The sequence below is a fragment of the Trichoderma atroviride genome, chromosome 2 (genome assembly GCF_020647795.1).
Source record: "Trichoderma atroviride chromosome 2, complete sequence".
Lineage (NCBI taxonomy): Eukaryota > Fungi > Ascomycota > Sordariomycetes > Hypocreales > Hypocreaceae > Trichoderma > Trichoderma atroviride.
The window spans coordinates 4,878,912-4,897,373 of NC_089401.1; the positions used below are offsets into that span (position 1 = coordinate 4,878,912).

General features: G+C 51.7%; 8 protein-coding genes across 8 annotated transcripts; 2 read left to right on the plus strand and 6 right to left on the minus strand.

Moving 5' to 3' along the window:
- Positions 1 to 374: 374 nt before the first annotated feature.
- Positions 375 to 1,136, minus strand: TrAtP1_004413 (uncharacterized protein; the record flags this gene model as incomplete). The annotated part of the gene is made up of 1 exon (XM_066112284.1): positions 375 to 1,136. One exon carries the CDS (start codon positions 1,134 to 1,136, stop codon positions 375 to 377), a length of 762 nt encoding a protein of 253 aa, XP_065968367.1.
- A 22-nt stretch (positions 1,137 to 1,158) lies between these two features.
- TrAtP1_004414 (uncharacterized protein) lies at positions 1,159 to 3,306 on the minus strand (the record flags this gene model as incomplete). The annotated part of the gene is made up of 5 exons (XM_066112285.1): positions 1,159 to 1,250; positions 1,349 to 1,805; positions 2,340 to 2,396; positions 2,499 to 3,062; positions 3,205 to 3,306. The coding sequence occupies 5 exons, from the start codon at positions 3,304 to 3,306 to the stop codon at positions 1,159 to 1,161; spliced, it is 1,272 nt and encodes a 423-aa protein (XP_065968368.1).
- Positions 3,307 to 7,561: 4,255 nt separating this feature from the next.
- On the plus strand, positions 7,562 to 7,729 carry TrAtP1_004415 (uncharacterized protein; the record flags this gene model as incomplete). The annotated part of the gene is made up of 1 exon (XM_066112286.1): positions 7,562 to 7,729. The coding sequence occupies one exon, from the start codon at positions 7,562 to 7,564 to the stop codon at positions 7,727 to 7,729; it is 168 nt and encodes a 55-aa protein (XP_065968369.1).
- Positions 7,730 to 9,242: 1,513 nt separating this feature from the next.
- TrAtP1_004416 (uncharacterized protein) lies at positions 9,243 to 9,683 on the minus strand (the record flags this gene model as incomplete). Its single annotated transcript, XM_066112287.1, has 1 exon — positions 9,243 to 9,683. The coding sequence occupies one exon, from the start codon at positions 9,681 to 9,683 to the stop codon at positions 9,243 to 9,245; it is 441 nt and encodes a 146-aa protein (XP_065968370.1).
- A 28-nt stretch (positions 9,684 to 9,711) lies between these two features.
- TrAtP1_004417 (uncharacterized protein) lies at positions 9,712 to 10,696 on the minus strand (the record flags this gene model as incomplete). The annotated part of the gene is made up of 2 exons (XM_066112288.1): positions 9,712 to 10,056; positions 10,139 to 10,696. 2 exons carry the CDS (start codon positions 10,694 to 10,696, stop codon positions 9,712 to 9,714), a joined length of 903 nt encoding a protein of 300 aa, XP_065968371.1.
- A 1,778-nt stretch (positions 10,697 to 12,474) lies between these two features.
- TrAtP1_004418 (uncharacterized protein) lies at positions 12,475 to 14,307 on the minus strand (the record flags this gene model as incomplete). The annotated part of the gene is made up of 1 exon (XM_014083949.2): positions 12,475 to 14,307. The coding sequence occupies one exon, from the start codon at positions 14,305 to 14,307 to the stop codon at positions 12,475 to 12,477; it is 1,833 nt and encodes a 610-aa protein (XP_013939424.1).
- An 18-nt stretch (positions 14,308 to 14,325) lies between these two features.
- On the plus strand, positions 14,326 to 14,631 carry TrAtP1_004419 (uncharacterized protein; the record flags this gene model as incomplete). The annotated part of the gene is made up of 1 exon (XM_066112289.1): positions 14,326 to 14,631. The coding sequence occupies one exon, from the start codon at positions 14,326 to 14,328 to the stop codon at positions 14,629 to 14,631; it is 306 nt and encodes a 101-aa protein (XP_065968372.1).
- A 1,187-nt stretch (positions 14,632 to 15,818) lies between these two features.
- On the minus strand, positions 15,819 to 17,132 carry TrAtP1_004420 (uncharacterized protein; the record flags this gene model as incomplete). The annotated part of the gene is made up of 1 exon (XM_014083950.2): positions 15,819 to 17,132. One exon carries the CDS (start codon positions 17,130 to 17,132, stop codon positions 15,819 to 15,821), a length of 1,314 nt encoding a protein of 437 aa, XP_013939425.1.
- Positions 17,133 to 18,462: the final 1,330 nt, after the last annotated feature.

The following is an 18,462-nucleotide window of genomic DNA, read 5'->3' on the forward strand; positions in this document are numbered from 1 at the left end:
AACTAATGCAACAAAAAGAATTGGTAACGAGCAGAGAATGCCTACCTCCTTTCCTTATCCGGTGTCCAAACGCCGTGAAAAGACTCAAAGGTGATGTATTTTTAAACAAGTAAAAAAAAATAAAAAGGGAAAACGGTTTATGGCAAGGTCTGTAGTCCTGCCTCAGTTTGATGTAATAAGAAAGTCTGATATTCGCAAGAGTTTCTCAACTGATGCAGTAGAACGAACACCTTTGCGCCGATATGCTAAATGCTGATGTGGGCTAAAGAAGCATTCGAGGACAAAACAAATTTGGCTGATTGAAAAGCTTTATTCAAAGAGCCGGCGCAAGATATGCAGTCGGATAATCTCGTCTATTCAAGATGAATAAGACGCTATACTCTTCGTGCGATGTTTACTCCAGGATTGACAAACGCTCTCGAGGCGATATCGCTAAAGCGGCGAACGACGTTGGTAGTGCCGCCAGTGACTTGTGATTCATCAAGGATGAATTTGGATGCGACAGCCAATCTGTTCTTTGGATCTGTTTCATCCAAATGCTGCGGAATGGTTGTAGCGTATCCAGCATCAAAGTCTGGAGCGAGTTCGCGAACGACAGCTATAGAATAGAGGACGTCGCGATTCTCGCGACCGTCCAAAAGGTGGCGCATCCGGCTCAGAACATCCTCTCTCATCTTGACGACCGCAGGCGCGTTGGGATTGTCCCTCTTGCGCACGAACTCGGCCAGGCTGTACCAAAAGTCAAATTGGCGAACGCGATGGTGGTCGGCATCTGCAACTGGTGGCGACAGAGGGTTGCTTAGCAGCTCATCGCCGCAGAGCAAGGCCTCGACCACTTGAAGGCGGTTTCTAGCCTCGATGGCATCATTGTCGGGCGGCAAGTTGTGACGCATGGAATTGGTCGCCCTATCTGGCATTTGGTATGCTGTACAAGCCAACTCCCACACGATCCTGGTTTCCAACACCCCCGAATACGCCATCTGGGTATGGTCATTGGCTCTGACACCCTCGAGAATTTTTAAAAAGGTCGCCATGTGCTCGATGAGATTAGCATCCTTGGGGAACGACATCTTGCCGTTCTCAGTGAAATAGTACCAGCTTGTTTCGAAAAAAGCGCTGAGTCCGCTCGCATACATCTCATGGTAGACCTTTGTGATCTCATTGAAGGTCTCTTCGGTATGGCTTATCTGCTGGGCGGGTGCGGGGGGGGCCTAACAGATCAATGATTTCGTCGATCCTCATTTTTTTGGCTACACAAACGACAAGCGGATTAGCGACCCGGCTCAGTTTTCACTTTTTCTTCTCCTCCATAGCTATGACAAGCAGCACGGAGCATAGCCAGTCTCACCTCGTAAGTAGCTATTATCGGACCCCGATAGGGACAGCTGATTTGACATGGAGGCCGTAGAGCGTGCAGTGTGATCAATATTAGAAGAAAAGCTGTAGCCCAGATCGGGTTTCAGAGACAAGGCTGGTGCCGAGGTGGGTGTAGATAAAGGGTTGTAGTTGCTTGGTGTGATGGATGGAGTAGAAGGATTGGAGCTTGTGGCATAGACGTTTGGCAGCATCGGCGACTGGCTGCCGTACGTGTTGACCAAGCGCTGGACCGGAGATTGTCCAACCGCAGACCCTTGCTGCGTAGATGCAACGGAAGAGGATTCTGAGGGTTGTGACAAGTTGCTCGACACTGGCTGCGCGCTGGTCCCAGTGGGCGTACCGGCCTGCTGTCGAAATATGGGATCGTACCCCAGACACTCGCGTTTCGATTTCCTGCAGTTGTTACAGGTTGGGTGCGTCTCGTCACACTGCAAGAAGAGAAGGGTGTCAGTGCAAGTTTCGCAGCAGGCGCATAGAGAGGGACGGCAAAAGGCTAGCTGACAAAAATGACGGCGAATGTAGAGGGCAAGGAAAAAGAGAAGAAGCGAATCGCAAGCCACTGGCGGTGAGACTGGAGGGCGGACAAGATGCGCTGAGGCAGTCGCTGGCTGGCGAGTGGGATAAAGAAGAGGTTTGCAATGGTGCGATTGCGCTGAGTCTCACGCTCGGGCGGGTTTATAGGCGCGCCACGAGTTTCAAAGTTTCTCAGCTCCCTCGGCCGGCAGCCTCAGCTCGGATAGGAGGGGCCGCTTTTTTTTTTCTCCCTTCCTCGCACCACCACCTAAGCTACCGCATGCAGCTCCAACGTAGATTGTCGCAAAACAAAGGGCAAAACAACAAACGAAGAAATCGCAGAAAAGAAATCTTGTAATGACAATTGGAAGGGTAAATGCGCAGGAAAATGTAAAGCCGGGTTGAATTGGCTCCTGGGAAGGGATGAGGGTGGGCTTGCATCCTCGCACCTTTATACGTCGCTTGCGGCATGTTAAACAGCCCGTCTTGGTTCGTCGCTTAATTTCCTGCGTGCCACCATATCAGCTCCAGTTCTGGTAGAAAACAGCCCAATTGCATTCTCCGGGCCCAATTGGACCAAGAGTGTCCTCTGCTTTTGTGAAACGTACTTTCTTGGGGCCTCGGTGGTTCATCAGTCGAGCATCGTGAGGGAGAGGATATCGAGACAGGCTATCCTGAGAGAAGCCGTAGTTGGAAGGTAGAGGCGTCGAGTGGCTTGCGAAGTATGGAGGGGCCGCCGAGACGGCAGTAAGGGGCATGCTCATGGCCATGGACATGGAATGGTGAGGCATTGGAGGGACGGATTGCTGCGACATGGCGTCGATGGTCCGCATGCTGGGCAACGACATCTGAGGAGTGCCCACGGGGCTCACGCGGTATGCGTCAGGCTGAGCTGCGGCTGTAGCTGCGGGATACGAGGCGTATTGGGTGGTCGGAAGTCCTGCAGCATGGGAGGCATAGATTGGCGACGAGGACGAGCTGGTGGGATAGCCAGCGTGTAGGCCATGGAGAGCCGCTGGCCGGTGGCTCGTCATATCCGACTCGGACTCGGGGGTCGCGGTGGTGTTGGTAGTAGTGTTTGTCTCGGCCTCCCGGCCCGTACCGTTCTGCTGGGAAGGCGGCGGTTGTGTCTGAGGCTCGTGATTCTGCGGCGGCGGCTGCTGTTCGCCCAGCTGTAGCGGTTCCTGTTGTTGCTGCTGTCGCGGCTCCTTGTGCTCTTCCGTCTGCTCTTCTAAGGGGGGGCGTAGGGGCGGCGACGGCAGTGGGAGTCGGTTCTGAGGAGGTGGACGCTGTGATCGGTAGCTCGCCAGAGACTGCTTTTGTGGGAGAAGCAGGTTGAAGTTGAGGATGAGGAGCAATGGTCGAAGCGGTGGCCGACTCGTCGCCTTCGCGACCTCCTCCTCCGGAGAGAACCATTTTCTAGGTCTGGTTTAATTTAGAAATTTATGGAGCGGCATGGGACTGGTCGAACAGGGGACGTGACCCCGGGCCGGTAGCGAGAAGCGACAGGAGAGAAGGGAGGGCAGGAGGGCTGGAGGGCTGGCGGGCTGAAAGCTCTGGGTCGTCGTGGAGAAGGAGATGGTTGTTTGTGATATGCAGCGCGGCGCAAAAAAAAGCCAACCACAGATGAGGCAAGGCAGAGAGCCTAGAGCGGTGCTGCTGCAGACAAGGTACTGGTAAGCTCCCGCAGAACGAAGCAGGAGCTGCATCTGCTTGTACCGGTACCTGCGGGTCCCGTCCAAGTGCTCCGTCGGCTTGTGGGCGGGCCCCCAGCAGGGCCGCTGGCGCCTGTGAACGGAGTACAGGTACGGCCTCAGCGCCATCCATTATTGCTGCGCAGCTCAGACCTCGACTGTGATTTAGCGGTCGGCCCCAGCCAGGACCAGGGGGGAATTACTCGGCTACTGCTAGTGCCAGCTCCCTGCCAGCTCCTTGCCAGCTCCCGGAGCTGCCTCCTACAGGTACGTGTACAAGGCACACGATGACCTCTAGGAGACTCGGACTGAGGGCAGATGTTTGGACCTCAGCAATTGGTCGGAGCCTTGGCCGAGCAGGAACCAATTAATTGGATAAACGAAGATGATGACAGTCCGAGATAGGGAGGCCCTTGAGACAGCGTACCAGCACCCCTCTCCAGCAGATGGATGCTAGCTGAAATGAAGGCAGACGTCGAAGATTGCATCAAGCAGATGCAAAGTACTCGTACATTAATGTGATGACGAGGTTACAAAGCACACAACTCTTGTACATGTAAGATGCAGCAGAGGACGCAGTACCTCATGCTACTGCATCAGGGCTAGCAGTACCTTGGGTAGTACCTACATGCGTAGCGGCAACTAATTCAGGCAAAGGCCGCCTCATTGGCGATATGCACACTGCAGATGCAGACGCAGACGCAGATGCGATGCAGAACCAAGACCAGAACCACACAACCACAATATCAGCTAGCTTCCAGTAGTAGTAATAGATCACTTTTATGTTCCTGGTAGTATACTCGTATATCGATCATCCTGTCTACCTACATACTCACTGCTCTGTTGCAGTAGCACTAAAATACTGATGGCTATTATAGTCGCGGAGCCCCGTGCAAGGTAGCAACATTTGGGACCGGACTAGTAAGCGAGCCATCACGGACAGCTGCCGGTTCGCTGAGAGCTGAGTTAGCTGCTGTGCCCCGTGTCAGGTCCAATGTACAGTCGATACCACCACCTCCAGTACCTCCAGTACAGGTATGCTTGTTGGTGATGGAGGGCTGGAGGGGTGCATGGCCCGGCAAGGCGGCCGGATTGCCGTTGCCCCGGTCCAATCGACTGTCCAGCTGCACGGGCAACCCTGAAGATCTATTGGATTGGCCTCTGGCGACGGCATATTCTTAGTACATACATGTACGAAGTCGTATTGCCATCTCATACCAAACCACACCAAATCACATCAAATCACACCCTCCGCCGCCGCATATTGGTGGTGCCAGCACTAGCAGCCGCAGCGCCATTTATCATCTAAGAACGCGTATGGAGGCGTGGCATTAGATGGCTCTCATTTAAACAAATGAGGTACCCAAGTGTTTGAATTTACTCGTCACATCAGAAGGAACCTTGGCGCAGTACGTACCAAGCAGCATTGCCCGCAAAATGGCAAAAGCTCACCTCCCAATGCCAGGGGCGCAAGGGCAGACTTGGAATACATACATGTACGTACTTGTACACACATTGCCCAGAAGCCAGATAAGACACGTGCCGCCGAGAGATAACGACACCGCATGGCTGTTCTCGGTGAAACTACCCGGCTCAGCTGTATCCATCTGAACATCTGCTCCATCCCTACTACTTGCACATGATTACCAACAGGGCCATTGACGCCGGGTTCCCTGCAGTTACGGTGTATCCAATGCTCTGCTGTAGGCTGCACGAGATGGAGCACCTGCGCTTTGCCAAGAGACACTGAGGCACTTGGCAGCGAGGTGGGCTTCTTCTTGGCCCGTCGCCCTCACAAACCACAAACAACCCACAAACAGCAACCCAGTCGTCGGCTAACAGTTTCTAGGACCAAATACGCAGTGCGTTCCACTAACCTCTGATGCTCGTGGAGCCTCTTACATGTATAGTCCGGTGCCCGCACTCTCGCCATAAGCAAGCGGCACCAAGAGACGCCGCGATAACGCCTGTCTGGAGATAAGATCGATGGAGATGCAGATTGGCGAGCGATAGACACGAGTAAAAGAAGGCCTTCACACTTGACATGCTCGTATGGCAACTCAACTTGGAGACACCGTGCAGACAACCTATTGATTACTTTTGTGCCACTTGGCATGCGCATCTGCTGTCACGGCATCATGAGCAAGCACTTCTCTCACCCCCCGGCGGTCTTCAACGCAACCGTACCTGTACGCAGGTCACACGAGTACTTTCAGGCATCGTATGCGGGGTACGTACATGCCAGAATGTCTCTTCAGACAAGGTGTTTTACTGTCTCCTAGAATCCAGGCTCAGCTATGTACAATATGTTGGCGTTATATCGTCACATCCGCGCGTTGGAAATAGAACGAAAGCGGCTCCCGCTAGTGCTTCAAGAAGGTAGCAGTATCATACTGGTAATGCTACTTGTACTTCTCTTGCCAGGTGCAGCTAATCGCGGCACCACTACAACCCTGGCTTCAAATTCCGGCTCGACGGAAGGTAGCGTGGTGACAGGGGGAATCGGCTCATAACGGTGAGAGCTACATGCGAGCACCGGCTTTGTGCTTGCATATGGTCTGCCTATACTGCTTGTACATGTGTGCTGCACTGCAGCCCCCGGATGCTTCGCCGATGCCCAGGTAGTCAGTTGAGAGGGGGCGAGCTGGTAGTATCAAGATCGGTACAGTGTACTGAAATATCTGGCTTCGATTATACCCGAGACAATGCTTACAACGGTATTTTGGAGACGAGTCAATCGAACTTCTCGCTACCAAGAATCCAGCTCCCAACGCCTAACCCACTCCTCATCCGAGTGACAAATATGGAGTAGCGCTCTTACTAGGACTAGCAGTGTCGATATACAGGCGAGGCAATTGAGCCGCTTTCTTTGCGGGAGAGCGAGAAGAGGAGCTCACCGAACCTTCTAGGTTCCAAAAAGGCTTGTTGCCTCCTCCAGGTCTGCAACTATACCCCAGCATGGGCCCATGAATACTACTGCTGGTGCGTACAGAGCAGGTACCTATATTGTGGATCGTCTCGAGTCTGTTCGGCCTCCCGTGACTACGATTTGGTACAATTACGTGTAAGTCCCAGTCATTTATCGTCATGAAACCCACTGCTATTCTACTCCTATTACTCCGTACCAGCGGCTAAAAGCCAGCCGCTGATAGGAAGGGCTACGACTTGACAAGCATCACCACTTAACGCCAACTAATGTTTCCCAGCAGATGACTTCACTGCATTCTGATAGGCTGGCACCGAGCACTGAAATCGCCCAAGGAAGAAATGAGACCCAAAGCTGAACAACCTGGCCCTGGGCCGCGCAATTTCTTTGCGGACTAGCAGTCTGCCAGCAGCTCCGGATTACTACTTCTCTTCACATGATCGAGATCGACTGGATATGAATCCTTCCGAGAAGTGGAGGTAGCAGCAAGATGTCGGGATAGAAAATAGAAAGCACACAAAGGTCAAGATGCATGTGCTGACAACAGCGGCAGTCATCCTATCCCGTGTGCGGAGTGCGTCGAGTAGGGGTGCTAGGAAGGGAACGGCTGCTACCTCGACAAGGCGAGAGGCGAGAGGCTGCAGTATCGGTCACGGAGAGCCGCAGCCACTCTGTTGCAACAGCTGCTCCGCACTCCACCACGACAATGCAGTCAATACCAATAGTCCCCCGAGGCGCTACTTTACTATGGCCTGTGAGAGCCCGGAGGAAGATCATTTTGGGCTACGGCTGATGCTTGTAGCTTTATACCTACTACAAGTAGGTAATAGAGGTGCCGCCAAATGCCACGAATACCTAGCATTGGCTACAGAAAGGTCGGTACCGCATCATCGCCGTGTATGTTGGCCCATACGTTGCCAAGTTACGGATCAAGGATCGGCCTGGCTCTCAGCGAGAGCCTTGGCAGGCCATCAAAAGGGACGACAGCCGCACATACCAGCATCTAGGAGCTGCCATTCTGTATGGCTGATGAACCCGGCAGCACTTCCCCATGGGTGCCTCGGACGCGCTGCGACGCCTGCAATCGACTTCAAGTGTCACAACTCCGTACGTCGCACACCCGACCTCCATGATGCAGACCGCACCGCTCATCCCCAAGTATCTGCCCCGGAACGCACTTCCGTTACCGCTGCAGGGATCCAGGTGGCTGGGAGGGTGACACTGCGGCACGTCGCCAGCATCCGCGGTCAAGATGGACGTGTATGCTGTTAGCACGAGTATGCCGTGCCCTCTTGTTGGCTTTTTTAGTCTACTGCTAGCACGATGTCGGTTGAGAAGACACTATCGACGCTTCATGCCAGCCCACCATGCAAGGAGGATCTAGCCGCATGAGTTAACTTGCCGGCTCTGCGACTTGTCGGCAGCTCCACAAGGCGAAGCGTCTGTTTAAAAGTGCTGGCCCATTGAACTTGTACACTGGTGCCATCGGCTGTTGTTAGAGGCATCAGTCGCACTGCAATCTCCGTATAAATCAATCGGGATAATTAGCTGTACATTCAGATAAGCGAACAGCAAAGTTCTGGGTAAGATTCTTAGTCTTGAAGACTCCTAATTCTGCCGCTGCCGCCCTTACCCATACTGTACGGGTACCGGTAGTCATCCAGGCAGCATTGAAAGCAAAGATGAGGTGATGAACAGCAACTACTGGTACAAGAAGCTGACCATCGAGCGTCACATTGCCAACTGAAGCTGAAGACGGCCTGGCTCTGGCCCACTTTTCGAAGCCTGGCTCTGGGCCCCCCCTATTACCATCACCATACTGTATATTGCAGAGCACAGATACGGACTGCAAGTGCCTGTACAAGTATGGCTTCGTGCGGCTGGGGTGCGCAAGCAGGGAAGACTTAGTGCGGTAGAGGTGGCAGGACAGAGTCGCAACAGATACCATCACGAGACAAGGCTGCATCTTCACCGTTGTTCGGGCCTGAGGCGTTGAGACAGTCTCCTTGTTGGCAGAGACATGCATACTCTAGTAGGTAGTAGTGGTGTCACCACCACCACCACCACGTACCAACATGCATCCAGCAAACTTCAAAATCCATTTATGGAAACCAACTCCGCATTATGCATGCTGTTTGTACTCCCTACAACCTCCTGCAATGTTGGTCTGATCTCTTTCTAGGTCCGGGTATGCAGGCCGCCCGAGCCACCGAAAAATACCGAGCCACTCCATGTCCTTGCTAGGCCCGTCCCCTTTCTTTGGCAATGAGCAAAGACAGAGGCTGCTAGGTACTGCTAGCTAGGGCTGCTCACCCATGCTTCTTTTTTTGCTTTTTCTGCTCCTCCGCCTCCTTAATCGACGGCCAGGCTCGCTACCAGCCTAAATTGACGCGGCAGATAGCCCCTAGTCATCGTGTGCGGAGAAATGCTACAGGTTGCCTGCAGGCATGCATTCTGTGTGCCCGTGCTGAACATGGCCACGCAGTAGTATCATATCACATGCAGGCGGTTTTTCGATATGGCATAATACGAAGCAGTTTCACTACGGCAAATCTTCCGTAGCCCTACCAGCGAGCAAAAGTACGTATCTCTCCGCACAAGTACAACCGTGTTATTGCAGAGATGCATTATATAGATGATGTCTCATAATCTATCCTATAGGATCGTATCCCATTGGGAGATGTTCATCCGCCTGCAGGAAGCCAAGGCCCCAAGACCATACGGCAGCCGACTTACATGGATTCTCGACCGCATTGTTGCAGCAGGGGCTCCACCGCCTGCCAGTCGAGCCCTGACTCTCTCGTCTCTGCTTTTTCGTCTCCAATGACTATCCAAGGACTGGCGCGGCATGCCCGTGTCTCTCTATCATAAGTCCACGCCAAGCAGCTCTTCCTATTCCGGCACTTGAGGCGGCACGCGTCTGCCGATACGATCTCGTCCCATTCCGTGGTTTCGTCGCCCGTCGGCCCCACGTAGTCCCGCATCTGACGTACCAGCTCGCTGCCGGCGTTTTGGAGTGAAGTGTTGGCAAACAGCTGCCACAGCTCACCCCAGACCACGGGCTGCTTCCTCTCGGAGAGTACATGGCCGATTTTTTCCATGGCCCCTGGCTTGCGGAGGCCGTGGAGGGATACGAGGGGCGAGCAGAGGCGGTCTCCCAGCACTCGGGCCATCTCGGGGGGCTCACCGTTGAAATGGTGGCTATACCGCTCGTCGAGATATATCCCCAGTTTGATCAGCGTCAACCCTACCAGTCGGTCCCCCCCATGTCTCGTCGAGCGAGTTGATATATGACTGGGCGACGATGTCGGGGCGATCGAATAATCGCCGCACTGCGTCTCCTGAGAGCAAGATACCAGACCCTCCATGTGCAAATCGAGTCTTGTAATCGCCTACCGCATTGCCTATGTACCATGACCTGGCGGGATCCAAGTGGCTTAGAAGAAGATACAATGAAGGCCCGATCAAGAAGGTATCGTCGTCAAGAATAACGTACCACTTCTTGCTAGGCATCTTTCTGTAAGCCAACTCCATGCCTGCTATGAACTTGACCGCTCAGATGTTAGCAGTAGTACTACAACACACGGGTAGAGAGGGGAAGGGGTGGTTTTTTTCCCCCATGAGCTACCTTCAAGGCGTCCAACTCCCACCCAAATCTCTGTCCAAGCTCACTCGCCTTGTCCTCGTCGGCGGAGTCTATGGCTTCTTGGAGAGAGCGGTACTTCCCGAAGCGGGGATGGTCTTGTAGCGACGGGCCAACTCTGGTCTCCATCATCAAACTTACAACATTGTGCACGCTAGGCAACCCATCAACCGTCTCAATTGTCGCCGTCCAATCGCCAATGACAATAAAGTTGCTGTTTTCCTCGCCTAGAAGGTCACCGCTGTGGGAGAAGGCGTTGATCAGTGCAGGTACCCGTTGTCGTGTGCCATAGCCCGTCTTGACAATGTAACCGACGTCCTCGCGTAGGCTTAGCGGGTAAGGCGCAGGACGTTGGTCCAACCATGCGTCTCGGTTCGTGGTTGACACGCGGAGCGAATTCAACAGTCGAAAAGTATTAAAGGTGACAGACAACTTGATTGGAGAGCCGGGGGGTAGCAGGAGGTAAGCGGCGCTGAGAGAGATGAAGAGACTAGCAAACACGAGGATGAACCGCCGGCGAGCAGGTCGTGGCAGAAAGACCATGATGGCCCAGGAAATATGACCCGTAACAGCTCGTAGCTGGAATCTTCTTTTTTTGGTGTCTCCAAGATGATGCTGACTCGTAGGGCAACCGACTATCCACCACTACGCAAAGCCAGAAACACGTCTATAACCTCAAGAAACAGACATAGAGATGGAAAGTGACTATTGGATCATTATTAAAATAACAGAGGAGAAGAAGTACTATTGCCCATACCAGCTCCTTTAACCAAGGTGGCTATGTCCAACGCCATACTAATCAAGGCCGTTCAGGGGATTTCTCTATTTTCCTACTCTCCATCTTCATGACTCTGAAAATGGTAAGTCGTAGCTAATAGTAATACAAGATCTGCATATAGAAACTAGGGTCCAGTCCCGTCTTTCAAGCCGCCTCCATGCCGGCTCACACAAAATTCTCCATAGTCCTTGTGCAGATCAGCCAACGTACGAGCGTCTATTTTACTACATGGAACGATAAAGACGTCTTTACGGCTCGTTTTTTTTTTTTTTCACTCCGTCATTGTTCTACTCTCACAGGCCGTTACAGTCGCTATATCCACTTTATGTCGTCAGGCGTGAAACTCCCTCAAAGGGGGGGGCTAAGCTGTGGTGTCGGTTTTACTAGTGGAGTGATCGACGACGAGTGACGCGCGTTTGTGGCTGTAAGTTTCAAAGCACGCCGTTGTGTGATTTATACGAACACTCTCTTTCTTTTCTATGTACCTACGTGTACCTAGTTTACCGCATAAGTCACATCAAAAACTCATCTACCGCTACTTTCTCAGCAGCAATCATAATAGGGGGACCTACAAATAAAGATTGTTCCTGTAAGACTTCTCCCCAAAAACATCCACCAAAGTAATCACGGCAAACGAAAAACAAAAAAAAAAAAGAGTAACTGCAACCAACTCGGCAAAGGTCAATCGTCCTCAAAAAGGAAAAATTGCTGACTCACAAAGGGGGGTTAAAGAAAGTGACTGGGATGCCGTTCTGTCAATTAAGCTTAATTACTCCTACATGAAAAAGCAGCAGACCAAGCGATCCGACATCCGCGAAATGAAAGAAGTGACAAAAAGACGTTCCTTATTCTATATAAAGACTTGATTCTCTGAAAAAAATTACATTGCTAAAAAAAGAATCTTTTCTTTTGATTAGACCCATATTTTAAAAATACACTTGATTCCTTCCAGAATGACAATGGTTAATGGGCTAGGCCACATTTCGTCTCGTCTCGCCTCGCCTCGTCGGGGAAATTATGTCGTCTGTCACAGGCAATCTCATCTAATTAAAATGGCACACAGACCAGTATCAAAATAGTAATAATACCCAAATCTACAACGATATACTCAAAGCAACGCTTTTTTTAGATGCTACTTATCATACAAGTACCTGTACTTTTCTTACAACGCTCTCTTCTTTCATGTGAAAACCCACCCCCCCCCCCCCCCCAATTCATTCGATTATTTTCCCCAAGTAATGATACTCCCCTTCTCCCCTTCCTCTATTTCATATATTCAACATAAGTTCCTCGGCTGAGCAAGCCCAGCAAGTTCTAGTCCAAGTATGTTCTTTTTTTGGTCTCCTTTTACCTCTTTCTACAGTAGTACAAACCCCCGAAATTGAATGAAAAAAAAAAACGCCGGATAATGCAACAAGGCAAATAAGATAAAAGAAAAGGGGGCTGGATGCGAAAAATAACGAATGCTACTCCAACATACGCAGTCAAAATTGCATGTGAAAGTATGCTGTAATCATAATCTTTCACATGGACACATCGTTCCTCATTGCTCAGTGTCCAGCTCGTAGAATAGCAGATACACTTCTTTCTGCATGCCCAAGACTTCGCTTGTCTTGGCTTCGCGAACTTTTTCATCGCTTACTCGCCACCACTTTTCTGCAAGCTTTCGCTTCTTAGGTCGAGGCTGAGGCTTGGTCGCCGCCGGGCCGCCAGGGGATGAAGCTCCATTAAGGCTTGACCTAGGAGCTGCGAGCTTAGACAGCGCTGACCTGGTAGATGCGGCTACAGATCGAAGGCTGCTGGTCTCACCGTCTCGGTCTTTGCCGTTAATGATGGGATTCGGGAGATCAGCAGGAACGCTCCGCGGAGGACGCAATGAGGATTCTAATGACGGCGTGGATGAGCTCGTGTCTGAGGATGGCGATAACAAATCCGGCGTCGAGATAGAAGGGCTGTCGGCTTGACGAGCGGATATCTGCGGCGTTGAAAGAGGTGTCGGTGTCTTGCTATAGATTTCTGATTTTTGAAATGTATTGATGTTGGCATAAGGAGATGGCGTGTTTTGCCGTCGAAATGCTTCGTAGTGGCCGCTATTATGGCCTCCCCTATGCGTCACGACGCCAAGTAGCTTATACTTGCGCTGCTCCGCGACACTTCCCAGAGGTAGCCGCTCGGGAAAAGACACCTTGGCCGAGTTTTTCTGCGTAATCTGACCAACGCCATAAATTGATCGAGACAGGTGAATGGCCAGGATTTTAGGAAATGTAGACATGCGCGTCGTCTTGGCAATCTTTCTCTTGGGCGCATACCGAATATCGCCGAGTTCCACATCATCGGGCGGCCGTTCGGGGTCTGTCTCTATAGCTATCTGAAGCTTGTCGATGTTTTCTTGAGCTAGAGCTCTAAAACTCTCAGACGTTGTTTTGGCCATTTCCTGTTCCAGGTTGGTTTTTGTCTGCACCAGTCGACACATTTCGCACTTGAAGTCGTCGATATACTCCGTCTTAAATATACCGTCAAAACAAAGGCTCAATGATGTCGACGACACTTGCGGGACCGCTAGTGTCAGAGTACAAAAGGTCTCTTCTCTTGGCTTGGTGGTGTAGCCGCAAGTCTGGCACTGGATATGCGACTCGTATTTTCCCTCCAAGGGAAATCCTTCGTCGAGCTCCGACGGAGCCTGGATCTCGCGAACTGCTCTTTGGACGTCTGCCAGGTCAATATTGATTGCGACTCCAGTAGTGCTGTCGGCAGCATCCTCTGACCTATCGGTATCGTTACCATCCTTGGAGTTCGCATCGGCTGCTGCTATTGAGCCCAGGTTCCGCGCATGCAGCCGCGCCCTCTCGCCGGCATGAAATTCGTCCTTGAGTCTTTCCGCCACAATCTGCAAGAACTCTTGCGCGTCTTGCTGCTGTCTGCTGATGCGCTGCTTAAACGCTATCTCCAGCACCTTAACAAAGGGGAAGGGCGAAATGGCCTTTTTCGAAATGGGCCGCTCGTTAAGCGCATCCAGCATCTCCTTTAGCCCATGTGTTACCAGTCCATCCTGAAGACCCTGCAGCTTCCACTGCGCAAGCTGTGTCCCGTCCAGGGGCTGCACCAGGTTCGCGTACACGGCCGGGTCCTCGATGCGGCGGCGATGTGTCTCGCGGATCAGGTAGACGCGCAGCTCGCCCAGCCCTGCCAAGGCCTGCAGCACCGAGTTGATGAAGCAGTCATTGGCCTGGTTGCGCAGGCCGACGATGGTCTTCTTGCGCGAGCTGGTGGTGTCGTGGTCGATGGTGAAGGTCGGGCCGAAGACGTAGATGAGGGCGGCTGCGGCGAGAGACGCTCCGGCGGCGTAGGAAACAACCGACGTCGTTTTATCGGGCATGGCTGAGGCTGAGGCTTGATGGGGATCTCGCGGGCAGCGAAGCGGAAGCCTCGGGTCGACGGGCACGAGGGTGCGGAGTCGCGGATATCCGAGATCGAGAAGGAGACGGCAGCGTCAGCCAGCAAGACGGAGCAGAAAAAACAGACTCCCGGCGCGGCCGCACAGGGCAGACTGAGATTCAGGCTCGGCGTGCGTGTGAGCGCTCAGACGGCTGTGGCAGACGTGGCTGGCGGTGACGGCATTGCAGGACGGCCTCTGAGTGTGAAGAAGAGCAGAAATAGGCGGCTCGTCACACAAGGCCGGCGGATCCAAGGCAGAGGCTGATCGGAGACAGATTGGCTGCGTCGACTAGGCCCAGTACGAGATACTTGTGCGAGACGGTCCGCAAATATTATGCGGCACGCACAGGAGACCGACTCCGCTGCTGTACTGCGCGATCGCGAACGAACCGGAGGCTGACGGCGGGGAGCCCCAGATTCCTAGCGCAGCCTAGCAGGTGTCGGCGAGAGTTTCGTGGCGTCTGTCACGCTCCATTGTGTCTGGCCGGTGAAGCGAAGCCGACGGTGATTCTTTCTCTGATCGTTGCGTGTTCGGATTCGGCAGCCGCACTTCGTATCGGCCCCAGGCCCTGGCTGAGCTCCAGTGGATATTTCCAGATACAGCAGCAAATGGGACCTCTCCTGCTCTCGTCGTCTTTTGTCCCCGAAACTTCTGGGTCCCGATTTTCGGGTCCGGCAGGCTGGATGGTGAGTGCGTTTGTGCCTGGGCTAAAGGAGCGAAGCGCCGATTAGGCTGTGAGGCGCGACGTTAGCCGGACTTTTAGGAGCCCCAACGCCGAGCCGCAGTTGAACCGAAGTCCGGGGGGGAAGATGATGCATGTGCACATTTACCCTGGAAGATGAAGGATATGCGAAATTATAGATGCTATGAGCATTCTAAAGATGGGTAGATGTGTCGCTTGATTTTTTTTTTTTTTTTTCTGTTTTTCGTTCTTGGTTCGTTTTACTATATGTTGCTTCAATAACAACGTAGGTAGATACATGTGCTAGTATGTGCATCTAGCGACTTATAGCCTTAGCATATAGACTTAGTGAACGCGTATTAGTATTATCCATTGTATTTTATTCCTCCGACAAAGATTCATTTTATCCTAAATTATCTATATAACCAAAGGATACAATTTTGTCTATTCCCATATTATTTCCTCCATGCCCATTGAATGATTGTAATTACTAGTAAAACCTTGAGAATGGCCGCATGAGAGACGCCATTTCTTTGTATACGACTTTATGGGATTGTGGAACATATATTTGACTTTTTTTATGCTTAGTTCATCATATTTGTAATAATTGAAATGTTTGCATGATGCCAAGACTTGGAATACCACATACAGCTACTTGGGATAACAGTGAGATTTCGCTTGGCTATATGTATTCATCTATACTACTAGATGGCGCCTGGCCCTATAGACTTGGACATATTTTTTTCCTAAATAACCATCTACCCTTTTCTTAACAACTCGTTGCATCTCCCAGTCCTAGGTCGCTAGCTGCCAACAAAAACTCCATGAAACCAGCACTGGTTGCACGAAGGTTGGAGTTATACTGAGACACGGTTGGGTAGAATGGGCAAGACGCGGCATTGTTGGGGAAGCCAAACTCCACTGTGAACGAGTGAACAAGACTCTTGGAAGAGTCGACAAAGTGTCGCGAGTAGGCATAATCGTCGCTGGCGCCCGATGTGGGATACAGATCGGATGACTGGAAGGCATCGTAGCTGCGGCCGCCGCCTCCGGTCAATCCAGCAGCAATGCGGTTAGCCGCGGTGATCTTGTCGTTGAGTTCAGCCTGGGGAACGTATTCGCCGTAGCCTCTGCCGGGGCTGGGGGTGTCTGTGAGAATGCCACGGACGCTGCTGTAAGAGCTGTTTTGGAAGTTCATGTACGAGTACTGGGACTGGTTCTCGTCGCTGCCCCAGTTCCAGAGCACATCCCCCGCATAGGAGTGAAGGTCGACAAACCAGCGGATCTTGGAGTATGTGTCAAACACCCACTTGATGTTCTTGGTCTCGGCCTCTGAGAAAGCACTGGTTCCATGGTAAGTCTCAGAGCTGGGCGACGTTGAGGCGACGCTTGATTGCACTGATGAGGAGAACAAGTGGGTAAAGTCCCAAAGGAAATCGAAGTTGCGGTTCAAATCAACTCCTCCAGAGTTGGAGTTGCGGTTCTTTCGCCAGCAGCTGTTGGTTGACTGGTCATATGCCACGCCATCAGGATTGCTGAGTGGAATGAAGACGAGTCCTGTGGACAGGGCCTCTTTGACCTGGGCGTTGGTGTACGACTTGGAGCCGTATGTCAGACCAACGTTGTTCTGGTTGGCGTACAGCAGGTCGGCAGCGAAATAGAGTACGCTGTCCGCGGATCCACGCTCTCGAGCATGGATGTTGCCGTTGATGAATGTGCGATAGGCATTGGTGCAAGTACCGTTGCCGCCAATTTGGGCCCCGATAACAGTGGCTCCCTGCGCTGTCTTGTATGGGGTGTTGAATGTTTGGATTCCGTAAGTGTTTACAAGGCCTTGCAGGCCACTCTTGATCTCATTGACGTTGAGAATGGTGCTGAAAGAAGTAGATGATGACTGAGTGCCCAGCCCTCTGGGTGCAGTTGCGCCGCTCTTGAATCTGTCGCCTGTTCCGATCGGAGTTCCATTGCTGCCCTGGCGGCGGACGATTGGCTTCATCACAGTCTCATCCCGCTCATGAGGGAGAAGACATCCCGACGTCACTTGGGTGAGCGCGAGAAGCGCCCAGGGAAGAACAGTCTTCATTTTGTTTGATGTGTTGTTGTTTGTTTTGTGTAAGAAAATGAACAAAGAAGTCGAGGTGTTTCTAAATCTTGTTAGAGAACTTCCCTTTCTTTTATAGAACTCGAGCGTATGATGAGATTTCGGAAAGCCGCACGTTATTGGGATCAATAACAGTGTTACATTGAAATCTTGCGGCAATCCGCCTACATCGGGAAGCTGGAGATAGTGAAGCGGGAAGCTTTATTTGAGCTGCCAAAAGAAGAGGATCTTTTTATTCCGAGGACTGAGAACAGAAGAGAATCAGAGTTGCATTTGAGTCGGCCGCTTGCCTCTCACCGTTTAAGAGAGACAAAAGTGCCATGTGCCCCACGTCGGGCACTTACATGTCTCATGGTGCGGAGTATGGAGGATGTTTACAAGTAAGACAGCGGGCTAGTATCCAAGAGATAGTCTGATGAATAGAAACTTTAGCAGTGCCAAAGCTAGCCATCTGAATAACGATGTTGATTCCATTAATCTTTGACTGATGTTGCAGTATTCCTGATTTTAACAGTACCGACTCCCATCAGCTGGATAGCGGTGCATGTATCGAGAACACAGATGGCCTACATTGGCTTAGCTGCTCCGTACTTGTGATTGCAATATTGGCGGTCGGTCTGTGGACTAAGTGAATCAACTGCAAGGACTTTTTGTGCATGATGTAGATAACGGGTTATCCCTACCGGATTAAGAAGGTCGCCAAACCACAGCCTCACGGCAGTGTGTTCTCGATCCTGGCAGTGCCGGAGAGCTCGTCTACTGGATTAAACCCGCAATCACTGTGTTTAGATAACAAAGGCCTTCTTTCACATGGCGACGGAGACATTGCAGAAGAGCATGGCCTGTTTCCCGGTTTCGCCAGATGCTCCGGTTCTTTGTCCCCAAGGGATGGAAGTGAAACGTTGGATGATGGATGCCACCAGCCGTAGCCACAGAGTACGGCGAGATTTTTGCTGCCTAGCGCGGGGTTTGCAATTCTGAGGAAGAAGACTGGAATTATGATTATAACTCTAAATTTAATCTTTGGAGTAAACATGCCAGCAATTGATCCTACCTGTAGAGATACTCAGCTTCCTATTGCGGCGATAGCGCCCCGGCAGAGAAAGGGCATCCATGTACTAGATCGGCATGTAAACGCGCATATGTGTACATGCAGCACTCTTTAGCTTCGTCACAGCGCCTTGACGCTATATTATAGCGCTCTTTTAACACATCTGGAGGTCTAGCCATTGTATTTTTGCAGAGGGTCATTTCTCGGAACGAGATGCATCCATGTTACAATCCTTGCCAAGCACTGGTATACTATTCTCTC